Source organism: Heteronotia binoei, chromosome 8 (assembly GCF_032191835.1).
Source record: "Heteronotia binoei isolate CCM8104 ecotype False Entrance Well chromosome 8, APGP_CSIRO_Hbin_v1, whole genome shotgun sequence".
NCBI classification, from domain to species: domain Eukaryota; kingdom Metazoa; phylum Chordata; class Lepidosauria; order Squamata; family Gekkonidae; genus Heteronotia; species Heteronotia binoei.
Window position 1 is genome coordinate 70,156,199 of NC_083230.1, and position 20,893 is coordinate 70,177,091.

A 20,893-nucleotide genomic window follows, 5' to 3' on the forward strand; every position below is an offset into this window, starting at 1 on the left:
TGTTGTGCTTGGCCAGCTCTCCCCATGTTGTTTGGGGCAGGGCTGGAGAGCTGGCATCTGTAGATTGTGTGTTCTGTGGCAGGGAAGCTGGCACCTGGGTGAGAGACCCAGAGCCAGCATGCTTGTTGTGCTTGGCCAGCTCTCCCCGTGTTGTTTGGGGCAGGGCTGGAGAGCTGGCATCTGCAGATTGTGTGTTCTGTGGCAGGGAAGCTGGCACCTGGGTGAGAGACCCAGAGCCAGCATGCTTGTTGTGCTTGGCCAGCTCTCCCCGCGTTCTTTGGGGCAGGGCTGGAGAGCTGGCATCTGGGTTTGCTGCAGCCAGGTCTGCAGAGCAGACCTTGAGCAGATTGTGTTTTGTGTGGCAGGGTTCATAGAGTAGATAGATGTATATAGTGCATTTGGGTCCTATAGAGATTATCTGGTGTGAAGTTAGGTTTGGCTTTGGGTGCCCCAGGTATTGGACCCCCTGGCCCAATCTTTTTGGGACTTGGGGGGTTTGTAGGGGAGAGTCCCCTGCAGGTTCCCTGCAAATTTGGGGGCTGTCCCTCTAACCCCCTCCCCTCCAGGCAGCTTCAAATATACCCTATTTGCCATTGATTTCAATGGCCCATAGGGTATAATGGGGCCGTATATTCGGAAATAGCCGCGCATCTACCGTATATGCGGCTATTCCGACTACGGAATTCAGAAATATATGGGATTCTGTATTTCCCCCCCGTATATTTCCGAATCCGTGTACTACCGTTTTGGGGGGTTTTTTGCACATCTCTATGGGAAACCTCCAAGGAAGATTCTACAGAGAAAGGAACTGGTAAACCACCTCTGCTCCTCACACACCTTGAAAGCCACTTGCATTGGGTCACCATATGTTGCTTGTGACTTGATGGCACTGTACACACACAATACCATTTTCTTCACTGTTCTAAATCTTATGACTAAGGCTGCGCTCATTTTCAGAGCGCTGCAAATCTAATCTTATTACATTACTTATTAGATGTCTGTTGATGTCTCAATTTACACTGTTATCTGCCTCAAATCTCAGTGAGAATGGCAGACTATAGAGAAACACAGTACTAAACCAGGGCAGCCACATCTAGACCCTGTGAAAACCCCTTCACTTTTTATGCATTGCTGATCCCCTCCCCCAGCCTTAGATAATTGTGGTCATTCTTCTAAAAGCACAGTGGCATTCTGAAATCAACTACATTTGAGCACATGGCTGAAGATTATAAAAAACTATTTTGTGGGAAAAAACTGAGAACAATAGAATGAAGAGACTAAAAAGATTGTTTAGAGTTTGATAGAGGAAGATACTAAAGCAGTAGGAAAATAAAAAGTCCCCTAGAGAATCCTTCTAGTCAGTAAGCACCAGAATGAAAAATAAAGCAATAATAAGCAAATCTAGGGGGAGCAATGTTTCTGCTAGAATGCTCAGCCCAGTCCAATGAGAGGAGAGGAGGGATTCTGCAGAGTCAAGTACTTTCAGCACAGCTTCTCTGAACACTGTCATGAAGATGTCTGTTAAGAATAGTTTGAACCTGAAAGAGGCTTACTGGGGACAGTGTGAGTTTTTCAAGCACAGACTGACAACTGCAAGAGCACCAAGAAGATCCAGGTGGGTAGCCATGTTGGTCTGAAGCAGCAGCACAAAGTTTGAGTCCAGTGGCTCCTTTAAGACCAACAAAGTTTTTCAAGGCATGAGCTTTTGTGAGCACTCACACTTCCTCAGACACAAAGGAGAGGAGGTGGCATTTTCCCATTACATGCTCCAGAATTTAACACCCACCAGCCATAATGGTTAAACTCCCATAAATTAAGGTTAAAAATAAGATAAAGAGCGGTAACAAGCAGATCAACTAACATACATTTAGCCAGCGAATATATAGATCAAATTTTTTAAAAAATTACTCACTTAAAAACTCACTCATGGCAGTTAGGGGAACAAATATTATCTTTGGTTAGATCCCCTTCCCAAAATGAGATAAGGTGTTTTTGTGTCACCACTACCTGCAGTCAGTGCTTTCGTTTTGTTAAAAGGGTTCTGGTACTCATATAGAAAGTTGCATAGGTTTCCACCAATCCCCCATCCCCAGGACTTGGAAGAAGCCCTTCCCAAGGTACTGGTACTCAGTGCCAATGAGTACCACCATAAAAAAGCCCTGCCTGCAGTCATCGTGGAAGTAAACAGCTGACTCTCTACTTATCTGCTACCTCACTCACCAGCTTTTCCTTCACCTCTGATACCATTCCTCCTCTATTTAAAGTCATTATTTATGGCAAGCATCTGTTTTACACCGAATGAGCAATGACAAGCTGCATTATCTAATAAAATCTCTTCCTGCCTGAGGTTTTACAGCAGCAAAATAATTCATAGCTACACAACAAACAACAGATGTAAGATGAATTGGCACATACCAACAATCCCTAAAGATAGTTCAAGCCTGTTTCTCCTGTTCATTGGTCCAGCAAAGGCAAAAGCAAGTTGCCTATATCAAGGGAGCTGTTGTCTATACCCCTACTCTGTTTTAGCATAATACAGAAGAGGTATCATGCTAGCTAGCTTTAAGCTCTAAAATTGTAGCCCTTCCTTTTATTTAAGCTTCAAAGGAACCATAAACAATAACATGTGCAACCAGGTTGACTCACAGACTGCAACTAACATCACTTTAAGTGCATGCATCCATGGAAACTAAATTCTAAAGGCTAATAATGAAACAAGGCTTTCATTGCAAATAGGAAAGTTTAACCATCCAAGATTCCAGTCTTTAACACACATTTGCAGGACTATGTACTTGGTGGAAAGGTATCCTTAAACCCTTAGCATACAAGCTACCTGCAGAGAATTTTAATCCATCTGTTTTCAACGATTTGTGGCAGTTTTACAGATCTGCTGGTTCTTGTTGATTTCTAAGTGTCCCTATTACAGTTATGATCATTCAGATCCCTGTGATTTTCTATCTAGTTTGCAGTGATGTGGCATCAAAGCTGCAAGGTCAACATAAGTTTAATTACATGTTACTGTAACCCAGGGGTGTCAAAACTCATTTGTTATGAGGGCTAGATTGGACATAAATTGGATTTTGCAGGACCAGGCCATGCGTGTCATAAAATGTAATCCAAGTAGTGGAGATATAAATTTCATAAAGGATACAGACAAACACAATTAAAGATATTATTTTTTACTAAAATATAAACATGCTTAAAACTCTTGCAATATTTTTAATGGAAAAGTGGGGAATAGTGGGATTTGGAAATGCAATTTTTAAAATGGAACATCAAGAAAACGTGCAAGGATGCTCTGAGCCTAGGAAAACATGAAATGGCTGGGCACTGCAAGCTTTTCCCCACCACCTCCAGTTTGGTGTTAGTAGTTAAGTGCACAGACACGAATCTGGGAGAACCGGGTTTGATTCCCCATTCATCCACATGCACCTGTTGAGTGATCTTGGGTCATTCACAGTTCTTGAAAGAGCTGCTCTCTCAGCCCCACCTATCTCACAGGGTGGGAGAGGAAGGAAAAGGAGATTGTAAACCACTCTGAGACTCTAAGTGAAGGGCAGCATATAAATCTAATCTCTCCTCCTCCTCCTCCTCCAGATCTACTCAGATTGGCAATTGCTCTCCAGTGTAATGTCCTCCTTTGGCTGTGGGTTCCCATGTTACTCATTAGCAGGGCTGTCTTAACGCATGGGCCTGATGGGCACTTGTCCGTGGGCCCCATGAGCATAGGGGCCCCATACTAATCTGTGTATGATGCGGTTCTAATAACCAGGTATTGATAGTTTGTGAATATATGAATGGATAAGCTTTTTATTTGTGCAAGTTGAGAAAATGTTGAATGTAGTCTTGTAATCTTTACCCACCATTTACATTTTTATTCCTGTGAGTAGCTGTCATAGCAGCCCAGTACACTGCTTTGCCCGGGGCCCATAATGCTGTTAAGATGGCCTTGCTCATTAGGCACCTGTTCTTAGGTCCATTCAGCAGAGACAAGTTGGCTTGAAACATTAACCTTTTATTTCAAAGGAGACCACTCTAGCAAGTAGCAGCTTCAACTGGCCATACAAATGCTGTTAAATGAAACTACTTGAGCTGTAATCCATTGAAATACACTGCAGCACAGACAAAGTTGCAAGGAAAACATGGAATGGATTTTCCATTAAGGTCTCTGTGCTCAGATAAAGTACTCTGGGAATAGTCTATCTGGGCAGAGAGAATGGAAAATCCATTCCACATTTTCTTTACAGTTTTGCAAGCCCAGAAGAGCTTCCTGTTGAAGCAGGCAAAGACAAGGCAGAAGGAGCTGGGGACTTCAGAAGCCTCAGAGCTTCAAATGATGAAGAAGGGGGGAGGAAAGAGCCATGGGCCTGATTAAAGCCCTGGGCAAGTCAATTGCAGCCCACAGGCCATAAGTTTGACACCCCAGCTGTAACCATTTCATGTAGGACAATGGGTTTAGACAGGAGGTTTTTTGGAGCAAGAATGCATGCACATGAATGCAGTTCTGGCTGGCTTGTCCAGGGCTCTGGCTCAAAAACAGGCCTCTGGCAGAGGGAAGGATCTAGGCAGCCATGCACTCCCAGACAACACACTCCATCCTCTCTGCTGCCTCCAGCCTCCAATGGGCTAGCAAAGAGAATAAGAGATGTGGAGCCGCCCATGAGCGCCCCCTCCCAAGAGAAGCTAGGCCTGCTGCTGCTCGCTCCACCACATATGGCTTTCTCTCTCTGGCCATGTTGTGGTGGTGGTGAGGACACACATCCATGAAATGCAGCTGATGGCACTGTATTGTTCTGTGTCAATATGTGGAAAGTAACCTACTGAATGAGTGATGTCACTTCTGGTGATGTCAGGGGGTGTGGCCTAATATGCAAATGACTCCCTGCTGGGCTTTTTCTACAAAAAAAGCCCTGGGTTTAAATAATGCTTAGACAATGGTAATAGGTTAATAAGCACAGCTGGCTCAAATAACAAATGTTAGGGTAGGATTCATTCTTTGCTAGTTGTTATCACATGGAGTGTAAGACTGATTATGTACTCCGGCAGATACTGTAAGCTCATGCAGTAAAAGTGCCTTATGTAGACCCATGCACACACAATCTACATTGCAACAGTTTTCTATCAAACAAAACAAAACTGCCTGTAGTATTAGTATCATGACAGAACTACTAGTGTTTTACCACATGCCTTCAAGACCACAATAGCTGACTGATTTATAAGCACTTTCAAGTGACAACTCGTACAAGTTGTTAAGAAATGCATTTTTCTTTGGAAATCTGAAATGAGCAAAACCTTCACCCTAAGAGTTTTTTGTGCACCAGGAGTGCACAAGACAGCAAACAGTCCCTGTGGTGATCAGGCACTGGGCAATGGGAGACACAGAGGCAAGGCCTCAGAACTGGGAAGGGAGGTTGGGAGTCCTGACCCTCCCAGCGGCCAATTCCTACAAAGATCAGGTGGTGGTGGCAGGTTACTGGAGAGAGAGAAACCTCACCAGAGGTTGGGAAAACCTTGGAGGGCAGGATGGAACAGGCCCATTTCACAAAACAAGCCTACACACATTTACACCTGTCTACGCCCACAGAAACCAGTGGTTTGAATCCTAAGCCTTCTTTCCTCTTGCAACCCTTTGCCACTTGCAGAGGAAGCTTTCCACTGCACACAACATCCAAACAGTGCTAGGCACTTTGGTCTTGTGTGATCAGACATACTTGACATTTGAAGAATAAACTCCAAGGCAGAGGACTGCTTCTACAACAGAAAGGGACGCTCTGCAAGCAGAAGCAAGGTTTAGCATCCATTGGGCGTAGACTGGAGTAACTCTCAGCATAGGGACTCACAGAATATGATTTAATGTTCACGTTTGCCTTCTCACATTTTTCTACTCCAATTTTCTCCAGACCTTCTACTTCTAAATGGACTCTTTTCCACCACTTGAAGTTAACCCTCCCTACATTTTTGTGAATACTCCATACAGACTCCCAGTAGTCTAGTGACAAACCTTTTGTTGTTATTATTGCCATCAAGATGTAACTGACTTCTGATGACCCTGTAGGGTTTTCAAGGCAAGAGACATTCAGAAATGGTTTGCCATTTCCTGACCCTGCATAGCAACCCTGGTATGCCTTGGTGGGTCCCATAAAAATACTGACCAGCTTCTGAGATCTGACAAGATTGGGCTAGCCAGATCATTTCAGGGACAAACATATATGGCTCTTGCTGTACTTCTGTGTATCCCAACTCCACTATTGAGAAATCAGTCTATATGTTCTGCATCTGGATAACTTTCTTTCCATATTCAGTGACATGTTTTTTATCTACCAATTATCTACCGAGTCCAGTACAAAGTGTTGGTTATCACCTTTAAAGCCCTATATGGCCGAGGACCAGCCTACCTAAGGGACCGTCTCTCCCCATATGAACCCCAGAGGGCACTGAGGTCAGTGGGTAAAAACAAAATGACCATCCCTGGGCCGAGAGAGGTCAAACTCCAACATACTAGAGTACGGGCCTTTTCAGCGGCTGCACCGGCATTGTGGAACCAGCTTCCGGAGGAGGTGCGGGCCCTGCGGGACCTTGGCCAGTTCCGCAGGGCCTGCAAGACCGTCCTTTTTAGGCAAGCCTATAATGACACTGACTGCTGAGTTGCCTGGTGTAAGAACCGCCATCCATAAGACTACCTAAACTGGCAGAACCAGCGCCATAACAGCTCTATCGCTGCCAGATATACTTATATATATTTAGTCTAATGAAAATCATGTATTTTAACTTAACTGACTGGTTTTTATGTTTAATTTTAATTGTTAAATTTAAAGTTTTATTATCTATGTTAATGTGTAAGTTGTTGTTAGCCGCCCTGAGCCGCCTAGGCGGGGAGGGCGGGATAGAAATAAAAGTTATTATTATTATTATTTATAGAGTTTGATCCAGCCAGCATAAAGCACTGTAGAAATTTGATGAAAGAGCCTTAGGAAGCAGTCCGAAGCCGGTTTACTTAGAAGGCTTGGGGGCAGGCCTGGCGCTGGGAGTTCTGCCACCCCAGACAGACCCCCGCTTTTCACCCCCGGCCTGGGCAAGGTCGGGATGGCAGCGGGCGTGCTCAGAGTCAGGTTCTGAGCACACTCACTGCCAGCCCCCCTGACTTTGCCAAGGCTTGGGAGGCCTCAGTGAGGTCCGGATGGCAGTGAGCACACTCAGAGCTGGGTTCTGAGCGTGTTTGCTGCCATGCCCCCCAACTTCACTGAGGCTTTCTGAGCCTTGCGAAGCCTTGGCAAGGTTGGGAAGGCGGTGAGCACGCTCAGAGCCGGACTCTGAGCGTGCTCACTTCACACACCCCAACTTCACCAAGGCTTCCCAAGGCTCAGAAAGCCTCGGTGAGGTCGGGAAGCCAGCAGGCGTGCTCAGAGCCGGGCTCTGAGCATGCTCACTGCCAGCCTCCCCGACTTCACCAAGGCTTTCCAAGCCTTAGGAAACCTCAGTGAGGTCAGAAGGCAGCAGGAGCAGCGTGTGAGGAGGGGGGTGCCTCATGGCACACCTAGACCAGGTGACACCCTAGGCGCCCTCCTACTTGGTCTGCTCCCACGCGCCAGCCCTGCTTGGGGGCTTACTCCAGAAACAGAGTTCTCAAAGTCTGCAGCCTTAGGTATGTGCATTTCTCACTAAAGTCTATTGAATTTAACAGTGCTTAAATTTGTGTTGATCATGACTATTATACTCAGATTGCTTTCAGAACAGTTGTGCTATTTTGGGGGTTGGATAACTCTGAAACGTGAACAGTATGAAGTCAGGATTAAAGAGTACAAGATGTGATGTGATGTGCCACAGGACTCAATTCTGGGCTTGGTATTTTTAAATATTTTAATAAATGACCTGGATGAGGGTGTAGAGGGGCTACTCATTAAATCTGCAGATGAAACCAAATTGAAAGGAGCAGTGAATTCAACAGACGACAGAGTTAGAATTCAACGAGATCTAAGCACATGGGAAAAGTGGGTGGATGTGAGCAAAATACAATTTAACAAGGATAAGTGCTGAGTTCTACATCCAGGCAATAAAAATGAGAAACATGCTTATTGAACGGGGAATACACTCCTGACCAGTAGTGTCTGAACGAGATCTTAGGGTATGGGTGGACAGTAGGTTAAATATGAGCAGCCAGTGTGAATCAGCAAGAAAAAAAGCTAACGTGATCTTGGGGTGTATCAACAGAGGCATAACATCCAAGTTGCAAATTGTCATAGTCGCACTATAGACTGCATAGGTCAGGGCACACCTGGAGTATTGTATGCAGTTCTGAAGGCCTCGTTTTAAGAAGAATGTGGACAGAATAGAGTGGGTTCAGAGGAGAGGAAGAAGGATGGAGACCAAGCCCTATGAGGAAAGGCTGAGGGACTTGAGAATGTTCAGTCTGGAGAACAGGAGGTAGAGGGAGGACATTATTGCTCTCTACAAGTAGTTGAAGGGCTGTCACTTAGAGGAAGGCAGAGAGCTGTTTCTCCGGCAGCAGAGGAGAGGACTCACAATAATGAGTTTAAATTAAAGGTGGGAAAGTACCAGCTGCATATTAGGAAAAACTTTTTTACGTTAAGAGATGTTCAACAGTGGAATCAGCTACCAAGGGAGCTGTTGAGCTCACCCTCACTGTCAGTCTTTAAGCAAAGGATGGACAAACACATGGCAGGGATGCTCTAGTCTAGGCTGATCCCGTGTTGAGCAGGAGGTTGGACTAGATGGAATGCATGACCTCTTCCAGCTCTTTGATTCTATGATTCTATCTGAAATTTTTTTCCTTTGAAGATTTCAGAAAAATTCTGTCATGTACTACTTTAGATATTTTAGGTTTGAGGTTTCATGTCTTGGGGACACATGTATGCACTAATTTAGCCACTGTACAGCAGCACATTTTACAATTCTGGAATCACGGCAATTGATACAGTTTGCATACATCCCAATTATTCTCCAACTGGGCTCAGATGAGAATGACCACTCATAACTGTTAGAATGAAATACAGGCAAAGAAAGGGCACCACGATAAGCCACAGTGGTCAAATTAAAGTCATGCTAAGAGAAAAAGGTAATTAAGTTGTCCTGAATATCTTTCCTCAGCTCTCAAGACCAGACAAGGAAGAAACCCACCTATGTCTTTCAGCACTTCCAAGTTGGTGCATCACCATCATCCTTAAGTAGTTATGTCTAAAGAACACATAGAAATACAAGTTCTCTGCTAGAAGCCAAAAATGGGCAAAAAGATTTCCAAAAAACAATGTTCATTACTAAATCCACCACGTGCTCATTATTTTGAGTCCATTTCTTTCAGAAAATGCCCAGCTATGCAGATATGGTGAGCAGCACAGTCCTTGTGGTAAGACACCCAACCATCACAGAACAGAAACTACCTCCTTGCAGCTCCACAGTGCTTGTCAAACATCCCTCTTTCAGGTCTCAGCTCAGAACTACATAGAACAGCAATTCTGTTGTTTGGTTTTTGACAGAGTATTTATTTAGTAATCATTATCAAAATCCTTTTAATCAAAAGTTTTGATATTTTACAGTGAAAAAGACTAACCATCTGAAAAGTTAAATTTTCCTTTAAAAACCTAGTTTAGGGGCTACAAGTTTCATTTACAAGTTACAATTCATAGTATAATAAAATAAAGAAGTCACTTCTTTCCCTCCTATTAGAATGTATAAACTGATTCCACAATAATTTTCAGGCAATGGCTAAACGTTTCCACAAAGCTACTATGTACAGTGCTGGGTGTTTTTGAGGGGGAGCACACCAAATTTATGAGAAGATAGCCAAAACAAAAGCAAGTGGTCCACCACACTTAATACATTAGTCTCCAAGAGTATTTCAATTCACAAGGGGGGAGAAGAGAAGCCCTCAAAGAACAGGCTAGAAGGGCTGGATAAATAGACTAAGAGTATCATATTTTTGGTCCCCCCAAAAGCAACATATGCCAGAGCATAACAAACTCGGTGGGCCAGCATCAGGATTAAAGTCACTTCCCCCCCCCCCCCCGCTGTTTTAGTAGAATTTGTGTTACCCAGAAAGCGAGGAAGAGGTCGGGATTAGATGGTACTGAAACCAATTTGTCATATTCTGCATTCCCAACCAGTCAAAAAGGGAAGCTAACGTCATTACAGCCAGAAGCGGCTTCCAATTAGGAAGGTGGGAAAACACCTGCGGCCGAATCCCCAAAGGCAAACCTTGGTCGCTGCAAGAAACAGCCGTCCAAGTCAAGTCGCCGGATGCTAATTCAGGAAAGCAGCGCACTCTAACGGCCACACCTGGCCAGGACGCCTCGGCAAGCCGCATCGCCTTGTCCGCGCACGCTAGAAATGCGCTGGGCGTGCGGGCATCTCTTTCGGCTGGAAGGGAGCCGAGCGGCCCTTAGAACCTGCGACGCCCTGGTTCTTTAAGCAGACCCCACCAAACCCGCCAGCAGGCCAAAAGAAGCGCACTCTTCTCGATGGGCACAACAGGGGCCGTCTTCTCGCCGGGTTCGAGGTATGCTTCCAAACCGGCGCAGCGCGTCCTCCATCTCCTTGCCCGGAACCGGAGGGGGAGGGTGCCCCTTTCTTCCCCGCCCCCCCCCCTTTTGGTGTCAAGTGCGTGAAGCGAGTCCCATCGCATCCCTTCCGAAGCCTCAAGCAGGAGAGGCGCCCACATGCTGCTTCTCTGCAGCGCGCCAATTCCAAGTTAAAACCCGGAGGGGGAAACAGCTGCTCGTGGGGATTCCCCCCTCCAGCCGGGCCGGCGGCGCCGGGACCAGCAGCCTTACCTTCCGCAGCATGTTGGGCAAGCAGCGGCTGGGGCTCCTGGCGCCGGCGGGCTGGTCCTCCTCCCGCTCGCTCCTGGGCCATTCACCGGCGCCTTTCTTGCTAGGAGATTTGGCCAGCCCCAGAAGCGCGCATTTCATGCCCGACGAGGCAGCGGCTGCCAGCCCGGAGCCTTCGCTCGCACATGCGTGTGGCACGCACAGGGTAGATCCCCCGAGAGCCAGGGTGCTGCCGCTTTGCAGAGCAAATCAGCCCTTCCGACCGGCCTGACAGGCAGCCGCCGGCCTCAGCAAAAGCCCACCGGGAACTGGAGCTGGAGCAAGGCCCCCTCACCGCTGCCGCCCGCCCTTTCTCCCCGGCGCACGAGCTCCGCGCGCGCTCCGAAAGGGGAACTAGTTGAGGAGGAGGAGGGCGCCTGCCTGCCGCTGGCGAGCCCTGCGAGCGCGCCGAGAGTGGAAGCGGAGTGGCGAGGCGCTGGGGCTGGCTTTTCACCGAGAGAGGAGGGAAGGAGGGGCTTCGCTGGGGGCCTCCCGCCACAAGCCACACAGCAGCGGAATGTGTGCTAGCTGTGCAAGCCGATCTGCTCGGCATGCGAGGGCACGTGCAAAGGGGCTAATTGTCGGCGAAGCCTGGTCACGCGCAGTGGCCTTTTTCACGCTTGACGCTCTTGCTTCAGGGAAAGGCCGTGGCGACCTGCCTGCTGCTTCCCTAGGGTTGCCAAGTCCAATTCAAGAAATATCTGGGGACTTTGGGGGTGGAGCCAGGAGACTTTGGGGGTGGGGCCAGGAGCAAGTTGTGACAAGCACAATTGAACTCCAAAGGGAGTTCTGGCCATCACGTGTCAAGGGACTGAACACCTTTTAAATGCCTTCCTTCCATAGGAAATAATGAAGGATAGGGGCACCTTCTTTTGGGGCATATAGAATTGGACCCCCTGGTCCAATCTTTTTGAAACTTGGAGGGTATTTTAAGGAGAGGCACCAGATGCTGCGCTGCAAATTTGGGGCCTCTACCTCAAAAAACAGCACCTGCAAAGCCCCAGATACTTGTGGATCCATTCTCCATTATTTCCTATGGGAATAGCTCTCCATAGGGAATAATAAAGTTCCCAGCAGATATTTCCCTCCCCTCCCCCCGCTTTCTGATGATCCTGAAGTGGGGGGAGGGCCTCCAAACCAGGGGATCCCCTGCCCCCACCTGGGGATTGGCAACCCTATTCATATCTATAACTTGTGAAGAGACAAACCAGCAGAAGTACAGCTGAGCATGCATTCCCAGCACAATCAGACCCTACAGAAGGAAAAAGGGCTCTCAGCAGCGGTCTCCAACAGACACATGCAGCTAGGAATCTGCATCCGAAGCACCCCACTTTCCCCGGTGCCCCTATCCTAGAAGCCTTCCAGGGTCAGCAGCCACTCACCCCCTCTCTGGAACGCAGGCAGCCTCTTCCGCACAAAGACAACCACCAATAGCGGGCAACGACTCGAGCTCGCTCCACCGCCCTACGCCAAGTATTCCTCTGCTCGCTAAGCATTTTGGGAAATGTAGTCCGTAGTGGACTTCAAGCGTTCAGTGATCTGTTTGCCGTTCTCCCCCTCCCCTCCCCCCGCTTTCCCTTTTATGGCCAGCGGGGGGAGGAGGCTCCAAATCGGGGGTCTCCAGGCCTAGCGGGGGATTTGGGAACCCTATGCTTCCCGGTATCCACACCACTCCCCCACCCCCCGCTTGTTAACATAAATATCTCAAGCGAGGCTCAAAAGTCCTTATAACTGCATTAAAAAACATCCGGTCTTCTCATTCTCTCTTCATGTATAGCGGAACTGAAGATCCACGAGGAAGCTTCGTTTCCTATTCTTCATGGGCCGCCGGCAGAGCGGGTTTGAGCTTCGTTTCCAAGTTCTTGTTTTCTGTTATCCAGGAACCTGTTTCCCCGCCCTGCCTGGAAGCTTGCTGGATGGCCTTAGGCCACCTACACAATCTCAGTTTAACCTACCTCTTGGGATTGTTGTGAGGATAAATTGACAGGTGCTTTGGGTTCTCAGTGGGAGAAAGTGGTGTGTAAGTGAGTAATCAACAATAGGCAGCTGTTCCTTTCCCCCCTGCTAGGTTAAGCCTGCAAAAGTCATATATTGGCTCTTTGACTCTTGAGAGTGTAACACACATTTTCAGGCACACATGTGCTAAAAACTACCTAGGACCGCATAGATACTAAAGATATAAAATATTACAACCGTTAATTAAAAGACAAATTTTATCTGGTCCCTTCTGCACTCTCTGTCAAAACTGATTATTCAAGCAGCACTCAAAAGGCCCATTATAGGTGAAAACAGGCAATCAGCTCTCCATACAGAAAGCTTAGCTCAGTAATGTCTGCTGGTGAAGAGCACGGATCTTATTTCCCATGGATATTGTTATCAGAATTACTGGCTAGTTGTGTTGCTGCATAGTGAGGGCATTCATTCTACTGGTGCTTCCATTAACTACTGCAGTGTCTTGGTTCCTTTTCATGGTTTGGTTCTTTTTTTGGTGTGGGGGGGTGGAATTTGCAGAAGTGCATGGTTCAGTTTGTTGCCATAAAGTTAGAAGGCAAATTACAAAGGTTGTCATTTATAAAATGTGTTAATTTGTTTCAAAATAAATATATTTCTAAAACAATTGTTTTGACAGTCTTCAAAAAAGAGACAAGGGATGACCCAGGAAACTATAGGCTGGTCAGTCTGACCTCTGTCCCAGGGAAGATACTGGAGAAGATTTTAAAGGGATCAGTTTGTGAGCACCTAAAGGACAGCTTGGTGTCCTTCTCATGGACATGCAATGATTGGGGCAGTTTCTTCTCTGAATCTGTCATTGGTGCTTCCAAGGAGTTTTATTAAAATAAGGGAGTCAGCACGGATTTGTCCCCAACCAGGCCTGTAGCTACAGGAGCCCTGTAGGGGCTGTGCCCCAACTCTTGGACAGGGCCCCCAACCAGTTGTGGGGCCTCTGCTGCCCCCTACTCTCCCCCTCCAAGCTATTCAAATCACTCTGGAGGTGCAGCAAGGGATTTAAAGACCCTGCCAACTTTAAATCACTCAGGGAGGCAGGTGGCTGCTTCTGCCACACCTCTAGAGCAATTTGAATTGTGGAGGGGGTAGCCCACAGCCTCCTCTGTGGCTTGGTGGCTTCCTCCCTCCCCTGTAATTCAGATTGAACTGTAGGAGAGGTAGAAATAGCCACCCACTTCCAGGAGCAATTTAAAGACCCTGCTGACCAGCTGAATGAGATCTGAACATGCTGGGAAAGTGGGCGGAAGTGAACAAGATGCCATTTAACAAGCACAAGTGCCAAGTTCTACATCTTGGTAACAAAAATGAGAAACACAGATACTGGATGGGGGATACACTTCTAGGTAGCAGTGTGTGTGTTAACAAGATCTTGGGGGTATGGGTGGACCATAAGTTAAATATGAGCAGCCAGTGTGATGCAGTGACAAAAATGGCAAATGTGATCTTGGAGTGTATCAACAGAGGCATAACATCCAGATCACAGGATATCATAGTTCTGCTGTTCACGGCATTGGTCAGGCCACACCTGGAGTATTGTGCCCAGTTCTGGAGGCCTTACTTCAAGAAGGATGTAGACAGAATGGAGCGGGTGCAGAGGAGAGCAACAAGGATGGAGACCAAGACTTATTAGGAAAGGCTGAGGGACTTGGGAATGTTCAGTCTGGAGAAGAGGAGGTTGAGGGAGAGACATGATTGCTCTCTATAAGTATTTGAAGGGCTGTCACTTAGAGGAGGGCAGAAAGCTGTTTCTCCAGCAGCAAAGGAGAGGATGTAATAATGGGTTTAAATTAAGGGTGGAAAGTTATCAGCTAGATATTTGGGAAAATGTTTTTACAGGAAGAGTTGGACTTTTTTACAGCTCAGCAGTGGAATCAGCTACTGAGGGAGATGGTGCGCTCCCCTTACTGGCAATCTTTAAGCAGCAGCTGGATTAACACTTGTCAGGGATGCTGTAGCAGGGGGTTAAGACTAGATGGCCTTTGTGGCCTCTTCCAACTCTATAATTCTGTGATTTTATTCTATAATGTTTGAATTCTTTCTTTAACTGTATTTTTTATAGATTTTTTTCTGGATGTTTTTTGTCAGAGTTAAAAATGTTATTATTCTTGTGTTAATTAGAGGAAGTTGGTTTAATTTTTATCCAATCACTAGGACTGTACCTGTATATGCATTAATGCTTGAATACATTTACATTTGTACACTGTGGGTTGAATACAAGTTACTGCAAGTGGAAGTACAGGTTAAAGAAAAGGATACATGCTGCCTTTCATTCCCCATCCCCAGTCTCTGCAGACCTCAACAAAGCCCCTACTAGAAGCCTTCAGGAATAGTGAGGAGAGGGATAATCAACAGGAAGCAGTCTCTCTCAATTCTTGCACAAAGTTGTTATCTCAGTCTGTTTACACCTCCCTAGGCCTCAGTGTAATGAAGGGGAGACATACATAATTTGAAACAAGTATTCTAACGTGCATCTATTTTTACCACTGCAGTTCCTGAAATCACATTATAATTCCATTATGTATGTACATGAAGGCACCAAATTACGAATTAGGAAATGGACTTAAAATTAATAACAGTATTGTGTGTATATAAAATATAAAAACAATATTGTGTTATATAAAATTTCCCTGTTATAACTGTGGTACTCATTATTTAAAATGTGCAATTATTCAAGCATATACCAGACTGTGCACATTTATGCTGTTTGTTAAAAAAATGAAATGAAATTAAAACCCCATATTTATTAATGAGACATAATACAAAAGAAGCACTAACTCAAAAATGGAAATTCTCTCTCCAAAGATTGCAAGCTGCTGTGTTGCACACATTTGAGACCTGCCACGGTCAAATAGTGGATTGGCTTCATATGGAAAACCAGTGTATTTTGAGTTGGCACATTTAATTTTTTTAACATTACAAGTGTATAATTGCAAGACAGCTATTTACCTTTCCTATAAGAGTAGAGGTACAATTCTAAGCAGGCCTGCTTAGAAGTAAGTCTCATTTTATTCAATGAGGCTTACTCCCAATAAAATGTTTTAGGACTGCAACTGGAAGGAACAATCCTAAGCAGTCTACCGAGATCCTAGTCAGGTCTATTAAATGAGACTGAGTCCACTCTCCAAAGCAACCATTTTCTCTAAGGGCACATGTCCTTATGTGTCAACTGTGGTCATTGGGTAAGTGATCTTTTGGCTGTCTCATCACTTAAAGTACCCATCTGGCATTGACTAGAGCTCAGACCTTTAACACTGTGACTCCAACTCTGTGGAATGGGATCCCTGAAGAAATGAGAGACCACTCCTTGGAGATTTTCAGGAGCTGCAAGGCCTGTCTTGTTTGCCTGGCATTTGAGGGGAGTTTGAATGACAGGAATATTTTTAAGGAGAGGGATTTAGGGCTTGCTATTTCATCTCTTTGGTCTTAGCCAGGGATGTTTTAGCTATTATTGTAAATTGCCTTGAACCAAAAGGAAAGGTGGGATATAAATGCTTAAATAAATAAATAAAACCAGTCTCTGTAGTCTGGAGATCAGCTGTTTTGCCAGACTCCCACTGGAAACTCTATCTTAAAGGGATGGGATAAGAATCCTGTGTTTGACAAAGGGCTTTGGGCATAATATAATACAGATGTTTAAAGCAGGATAAAAGGGCATTTGAGACACTCTAAAGAGCAATACATTTATCATGACATAAGCAATGGTCCACAACCATTCTAAGCCTGTGAGCACCTTTGGAATTCTGACACAAGATGGTGGGCACAGCCAAAAAATGTCTGCCCCAGGAGACAGAAAGAACAACATGCTGGGAACCCCTGATGTAAGCTTTCCAGAATCAGAACTTCCATGCCTCCATCTTATCTATATATTGCTTTCAGCCAAATGCAACCCTTTTGTGTTTTTGTCAAAATACGATGTTATGTATGCGGATCAAAGTGAAGACTGATATTTATTTATTTATTTATTTATTCTATGACTTATATCCCGCCCTTCCCATAAAATGGCTCAAGGCGGCTCACAACAAACGATAAAACAATAAACAGAGTGCAAAGTTATTACATTTTAAAAAGTTGAAGCATTTAAAACCTAAAAACCTTAAAATCTTAACGTTAAAACTATACAGTATATTTTACTGAAGTCTGATAAGCTACATTTATCTAGTCAGGCGTAGGCTAACCGGAAGAGGCTTGTCTTACAGGCCCTGCGGAACTGAGTAAGATCCCGCAGGGCCCTCACCTCTTCCGGCAGCTGGTTCCACCATGTGGGGGCCATTGTAGAAAAGGCCCTGTCTCTGGTTGTCTTGAGACGGACTTCTTTGGGCCCGGGGATGGTGAGAAGGTTTTGCATCCCAGACCTCAGTACTCTCTGGGGAACGTGTGGGGAGAGACGGTCCTTCAGGTAGGCAGGTCCCAGGCCATATAGGGCTTTAAAGGTAATGACCAGCACCTTGTACCGGACTCGGTATATTATTGGAAGCCAGTGCAGAGCCCGAAGACCCGGCCGAATGTGCCCCCACCTTGGGAGGCCCAATAACAGCCGGGCCGCGGCATTCTGCACCAGCTGCAATTTCCGGGTCCGGCACAGGAGCAGCCCCATGTAGAGGGCATTGCAGTAATCCAACCTCGAGGTGACCGTAGCATGGATCACTGTTGCTAGGTCGTCGCGGTCCAGGAAGCGGGCCAACTGCCTTGCCCGTCTAAGATGAAAAAACGCGGACTTGGCAGTGGTTGCTATCTGAGCCTCCATCTTTAGGGACGGCTCCAGTAGCACCCCCAGGCTTTTGACCCTGTCCGCCGCCGTCAGCGGCGCACCGTCAAAAACCGGCAGGGGGATTTCCCCCCCCTGGTCCACGACGGCCCAAACAAAGGTGTTCCTGCCATGGTGTTGATATGGGTGTTCCTGCCAAGCTCATTGGAGCCAGAAGGACTGAGCTTGGGGACTCAGGAACAATGAGTAGTAGGATCCAAATCCCTGCTGCCCTGCTCCAATCACAGGTCCCCTACTGGTTTGAATGATCCAATAACATGCTTGCGCGGGAACCCTGAGTTGTATATAGTTGGCCCTGTGTGCCCAGTTAGCCAGTCTTAGAGTGCAGCCCTATATTATTACTGCTATAAAGAGCTATGATCACTACCACCTCTCCTCTTCATTGCATTGAGCTCACTATATTATATACATTCTGGCTCATCGAACAATGAATCAGCTAGCCTTGAAGATGCTGCAATATTCTGCTATTTGAAAATAAGATATTATACTGTAATCAATGTAGATTAATGTTCTTTATTTGCAAAACTGTTAAGGGGAATACAAAACAACAAAGTTTCATTCAGAAGTCAGAATGCATTCTTATACTTTCTCAGCTACACAGTACAGACCATTATGAGAGGTGGGTAGCTGGATGAGGCATTTTTCACATTAGTTCAGGGGTGGGGAACCTTTTTTCTGCCAAGGGCCATTTGGATATTTATAAGATCATTTGCGGGCCATACAAGTTTATCAAAAACCGTGCTCTGACAAGGGAGAACAATTCAGGCTGGCAAAATTAATGCAAATAATTGTTTTTCTATTTGAAGTCACTTGGGGAGAGCCTAATTCAGCACGCACACGCACACACACGCCAGCCCGCTGCCTTAGGCAAATGCATAGGTCCAGACATATTAGACCACATTCCCTAATATTAGCATATTAGGCCACACCATCTGGGATAATCATGCGCAAATGGAACTGGTGGTAGCTGGCTCCCTCCTTCCCTTCATGTGGAAACTGCAGCTGCTCCCAGCAGACCTTTAAAGGCATCCACATACTCCAGCAACAGTCCTTCACAATGCCCACCACTCAGGTTCCACAGAGGGAGAGAGGAAGAGGAAGGAAGGAATGGGGGGAAGAAAGGAAAATGAAATGGAGGGAAGAAATGGTAATAAAGAAAAACAAAGAAATGGGGGGAAGAGAAAGAAAAAGAAATAAAGAAATGGGAATAAAGAGAAAAGAAATGGGAATAAAGGGGGATCAAGGGAAATAAAGAAATGTGAGGAAGAAAGAGAAAGAAAGAAATTGGGGAAAGAAAAGAATAAAGGGGGAATTAAAGGAAACAAAGAAATGGCAGGAAGAAATAGAAAGAAAGGGAAATAAAAAAATGAGGGGGAAACTTACCTGAACTGTGACTGACTTTTCCAAGCCCTGCAGCGATCCTGGCCTGCCAGCCAGGCCCCAGGGAGGCCCCCACAGGGCTCGGCCCGGCCCAGCAATCTCCGAGGGCCAGACCAAGTGATCTTGAGGGCCGTAAATGGCCCTCAGGCCTGACGTTCCCCACCCCTGTTTAACTAATTGTAAAGTATTGTTTAGTATTAGTATTCAACTAACTAAAGTATTGTTTAACTAATGCCACCCCTGCATTAAACAATTTTCTAGCCCTTTAGTTTTTCTGCAGTCCATCATATTGCTTTTATGACAGCAAAATAAAACTTCTGACCTTTCAAAAAACACTGGGTGATGGGTTGGTGCACAATAAATAATCACTGCTCATTCATTCCAGGGGATTCTCAAGGTGTCTCTGCTGTGATAGCATCATATCTTCCAAGCATTTGGATCTCAGTAGCTTGCCTTGATGAAAATGCTTTTCTTCCCCCATATATCCATCTATATTTACAATGCTGTATCAAATGCAAGTATTAAAGAAACTTATCAAGCAGTAACAGAATTTACTAGTGAGGAATGACATTTTGTGAAATCATTTTGCTTTTTTAGAATATAAGTACCCTGTTGATGTATCACTTATCCTGGAGTACCTACATTGGCCTGTAAAAGAATGGTGAATGTTAGCAGCTCACCCCCCCCCCCACCCTCCATTCTCCTGCAGCACTGACCCACCATGTTGTTTCACTTTTAAAAAATACACACAGCAGACTATTGTCTTTAATTATTCCATTATTCTGTGTTGGGATATTCGTTAATTCAGAGGTGTGGAATGGCAATAAATGGAGACGAGGCTTAAGCTTATCAAAAGAAATAAAGTTTACTAGAAAAACATCAGGAAAAGGTACTTGGGATAAAAAAAAATACAACTTAGCTTTCTAGCATGGCTAACTACATCTGATCTCTACATGGCTATGATTTACAACTCTTTGTTAGACTGCTTCTTCTACCCATAAAAACTTTAGGCAGGAAATAGGACAATTTCAGCTTGCATACAAGATCAAAGCTTTTCACACCCAATGTGCTGTCTGACCAATGCAATGTTTGCATGTTCCCCAGTTTAGAAGACTCAGTTCCTAATTGGGTTTAAGCTACAATACATCATTTCCACTTTCAGGTAAACAAACATTTAACTCTATAATGGCTGGAATGTAAATAACTTGTATTCTAACATTCTGTTGATAGTAGGCTTCCCAACCCTCCCGCCCTGGTGGGGGACCCCAGGTTTTCCACCTTCTTCCCCCGCTCCCCAAAAAAATGGAAGTGGGGGGAGAGGGGGGAAACGGCGCCGGGGAGTGTGGCGAGCCGCCCGATCCTGGAACGGGTGAGGCCGCCGTGCCGCTGCCGCCCCCTCCCCGCCCACTGCAGCTGCTCCTCCAGATGGGCCCAGGCTGAGCCCATCTCAGAGGAGCAGCCAAGAGGCAGCAGCAGCGCAGGGGAGGGCGAGGCAGGCCAGGAGCATGGCGAGCCGCGAATCCGGGGCCTTCTAGGACCTGGACTTGCGGCTCGCCACGCCCCCGGCCCGCCTCCACCCCCCCCTCCGCTTCCACCCCAGAGGCGGAGCGGGTGAGGCCGCCGCGCCGCTGCCGCCTCTTCTCCACTCGCCGTGGCTGCTCCTCCGAGATGGGCTCAGGCTGAGCCCATCTCACAGGAGCAGCCACGGCGAGCGGAGAAGAGGCGGCAGCTGCGGGGCAGCCCGCCACGCTCCCCAGCGCCGTTTCCCCCCCTCCCCCCTAGCTCCACCCCAGTGTCTCCTGGCTCCACCCCCAAAGTTTCCTGGCTCCACCCCCAAAGTCCCCAGATATTTCTGGGGTTGGACTTGGCAACCCTAGTTGATAGAGTTTTGGGAGAGATGAAGCTGTAAGAATGCATTAAG

The 20,893-nt window shown here is 46.3% G+C and overlaps 1 protein-coding gene across 1 annotated transcript in view; it reads right to left on the reverse strand.

Moving 5' to 3' along the window:
- Positions 1–11,247, reverse strand: part of TMCC3 (transmembrane and coiled-coil domain family 3) — a 227,773-nt gene extending 216,526 nt beyond the window's left edge. The window contains exon 1 of the mRNA XM_060245191.1: positions 10,785–11,247. Within this exon, the coding sequence (XP_060101174.1) occupies positions 10,785–10,922 (138 nt within the window). The 5' untranslated portion in view covers positions 10,923–11,247. The remainder of the gene's footprint in view (positions 1–10,784) is intronic.
- Between the last annotated feature and the right edge of the window lie 9,646 nt (positions 11,248–20,893).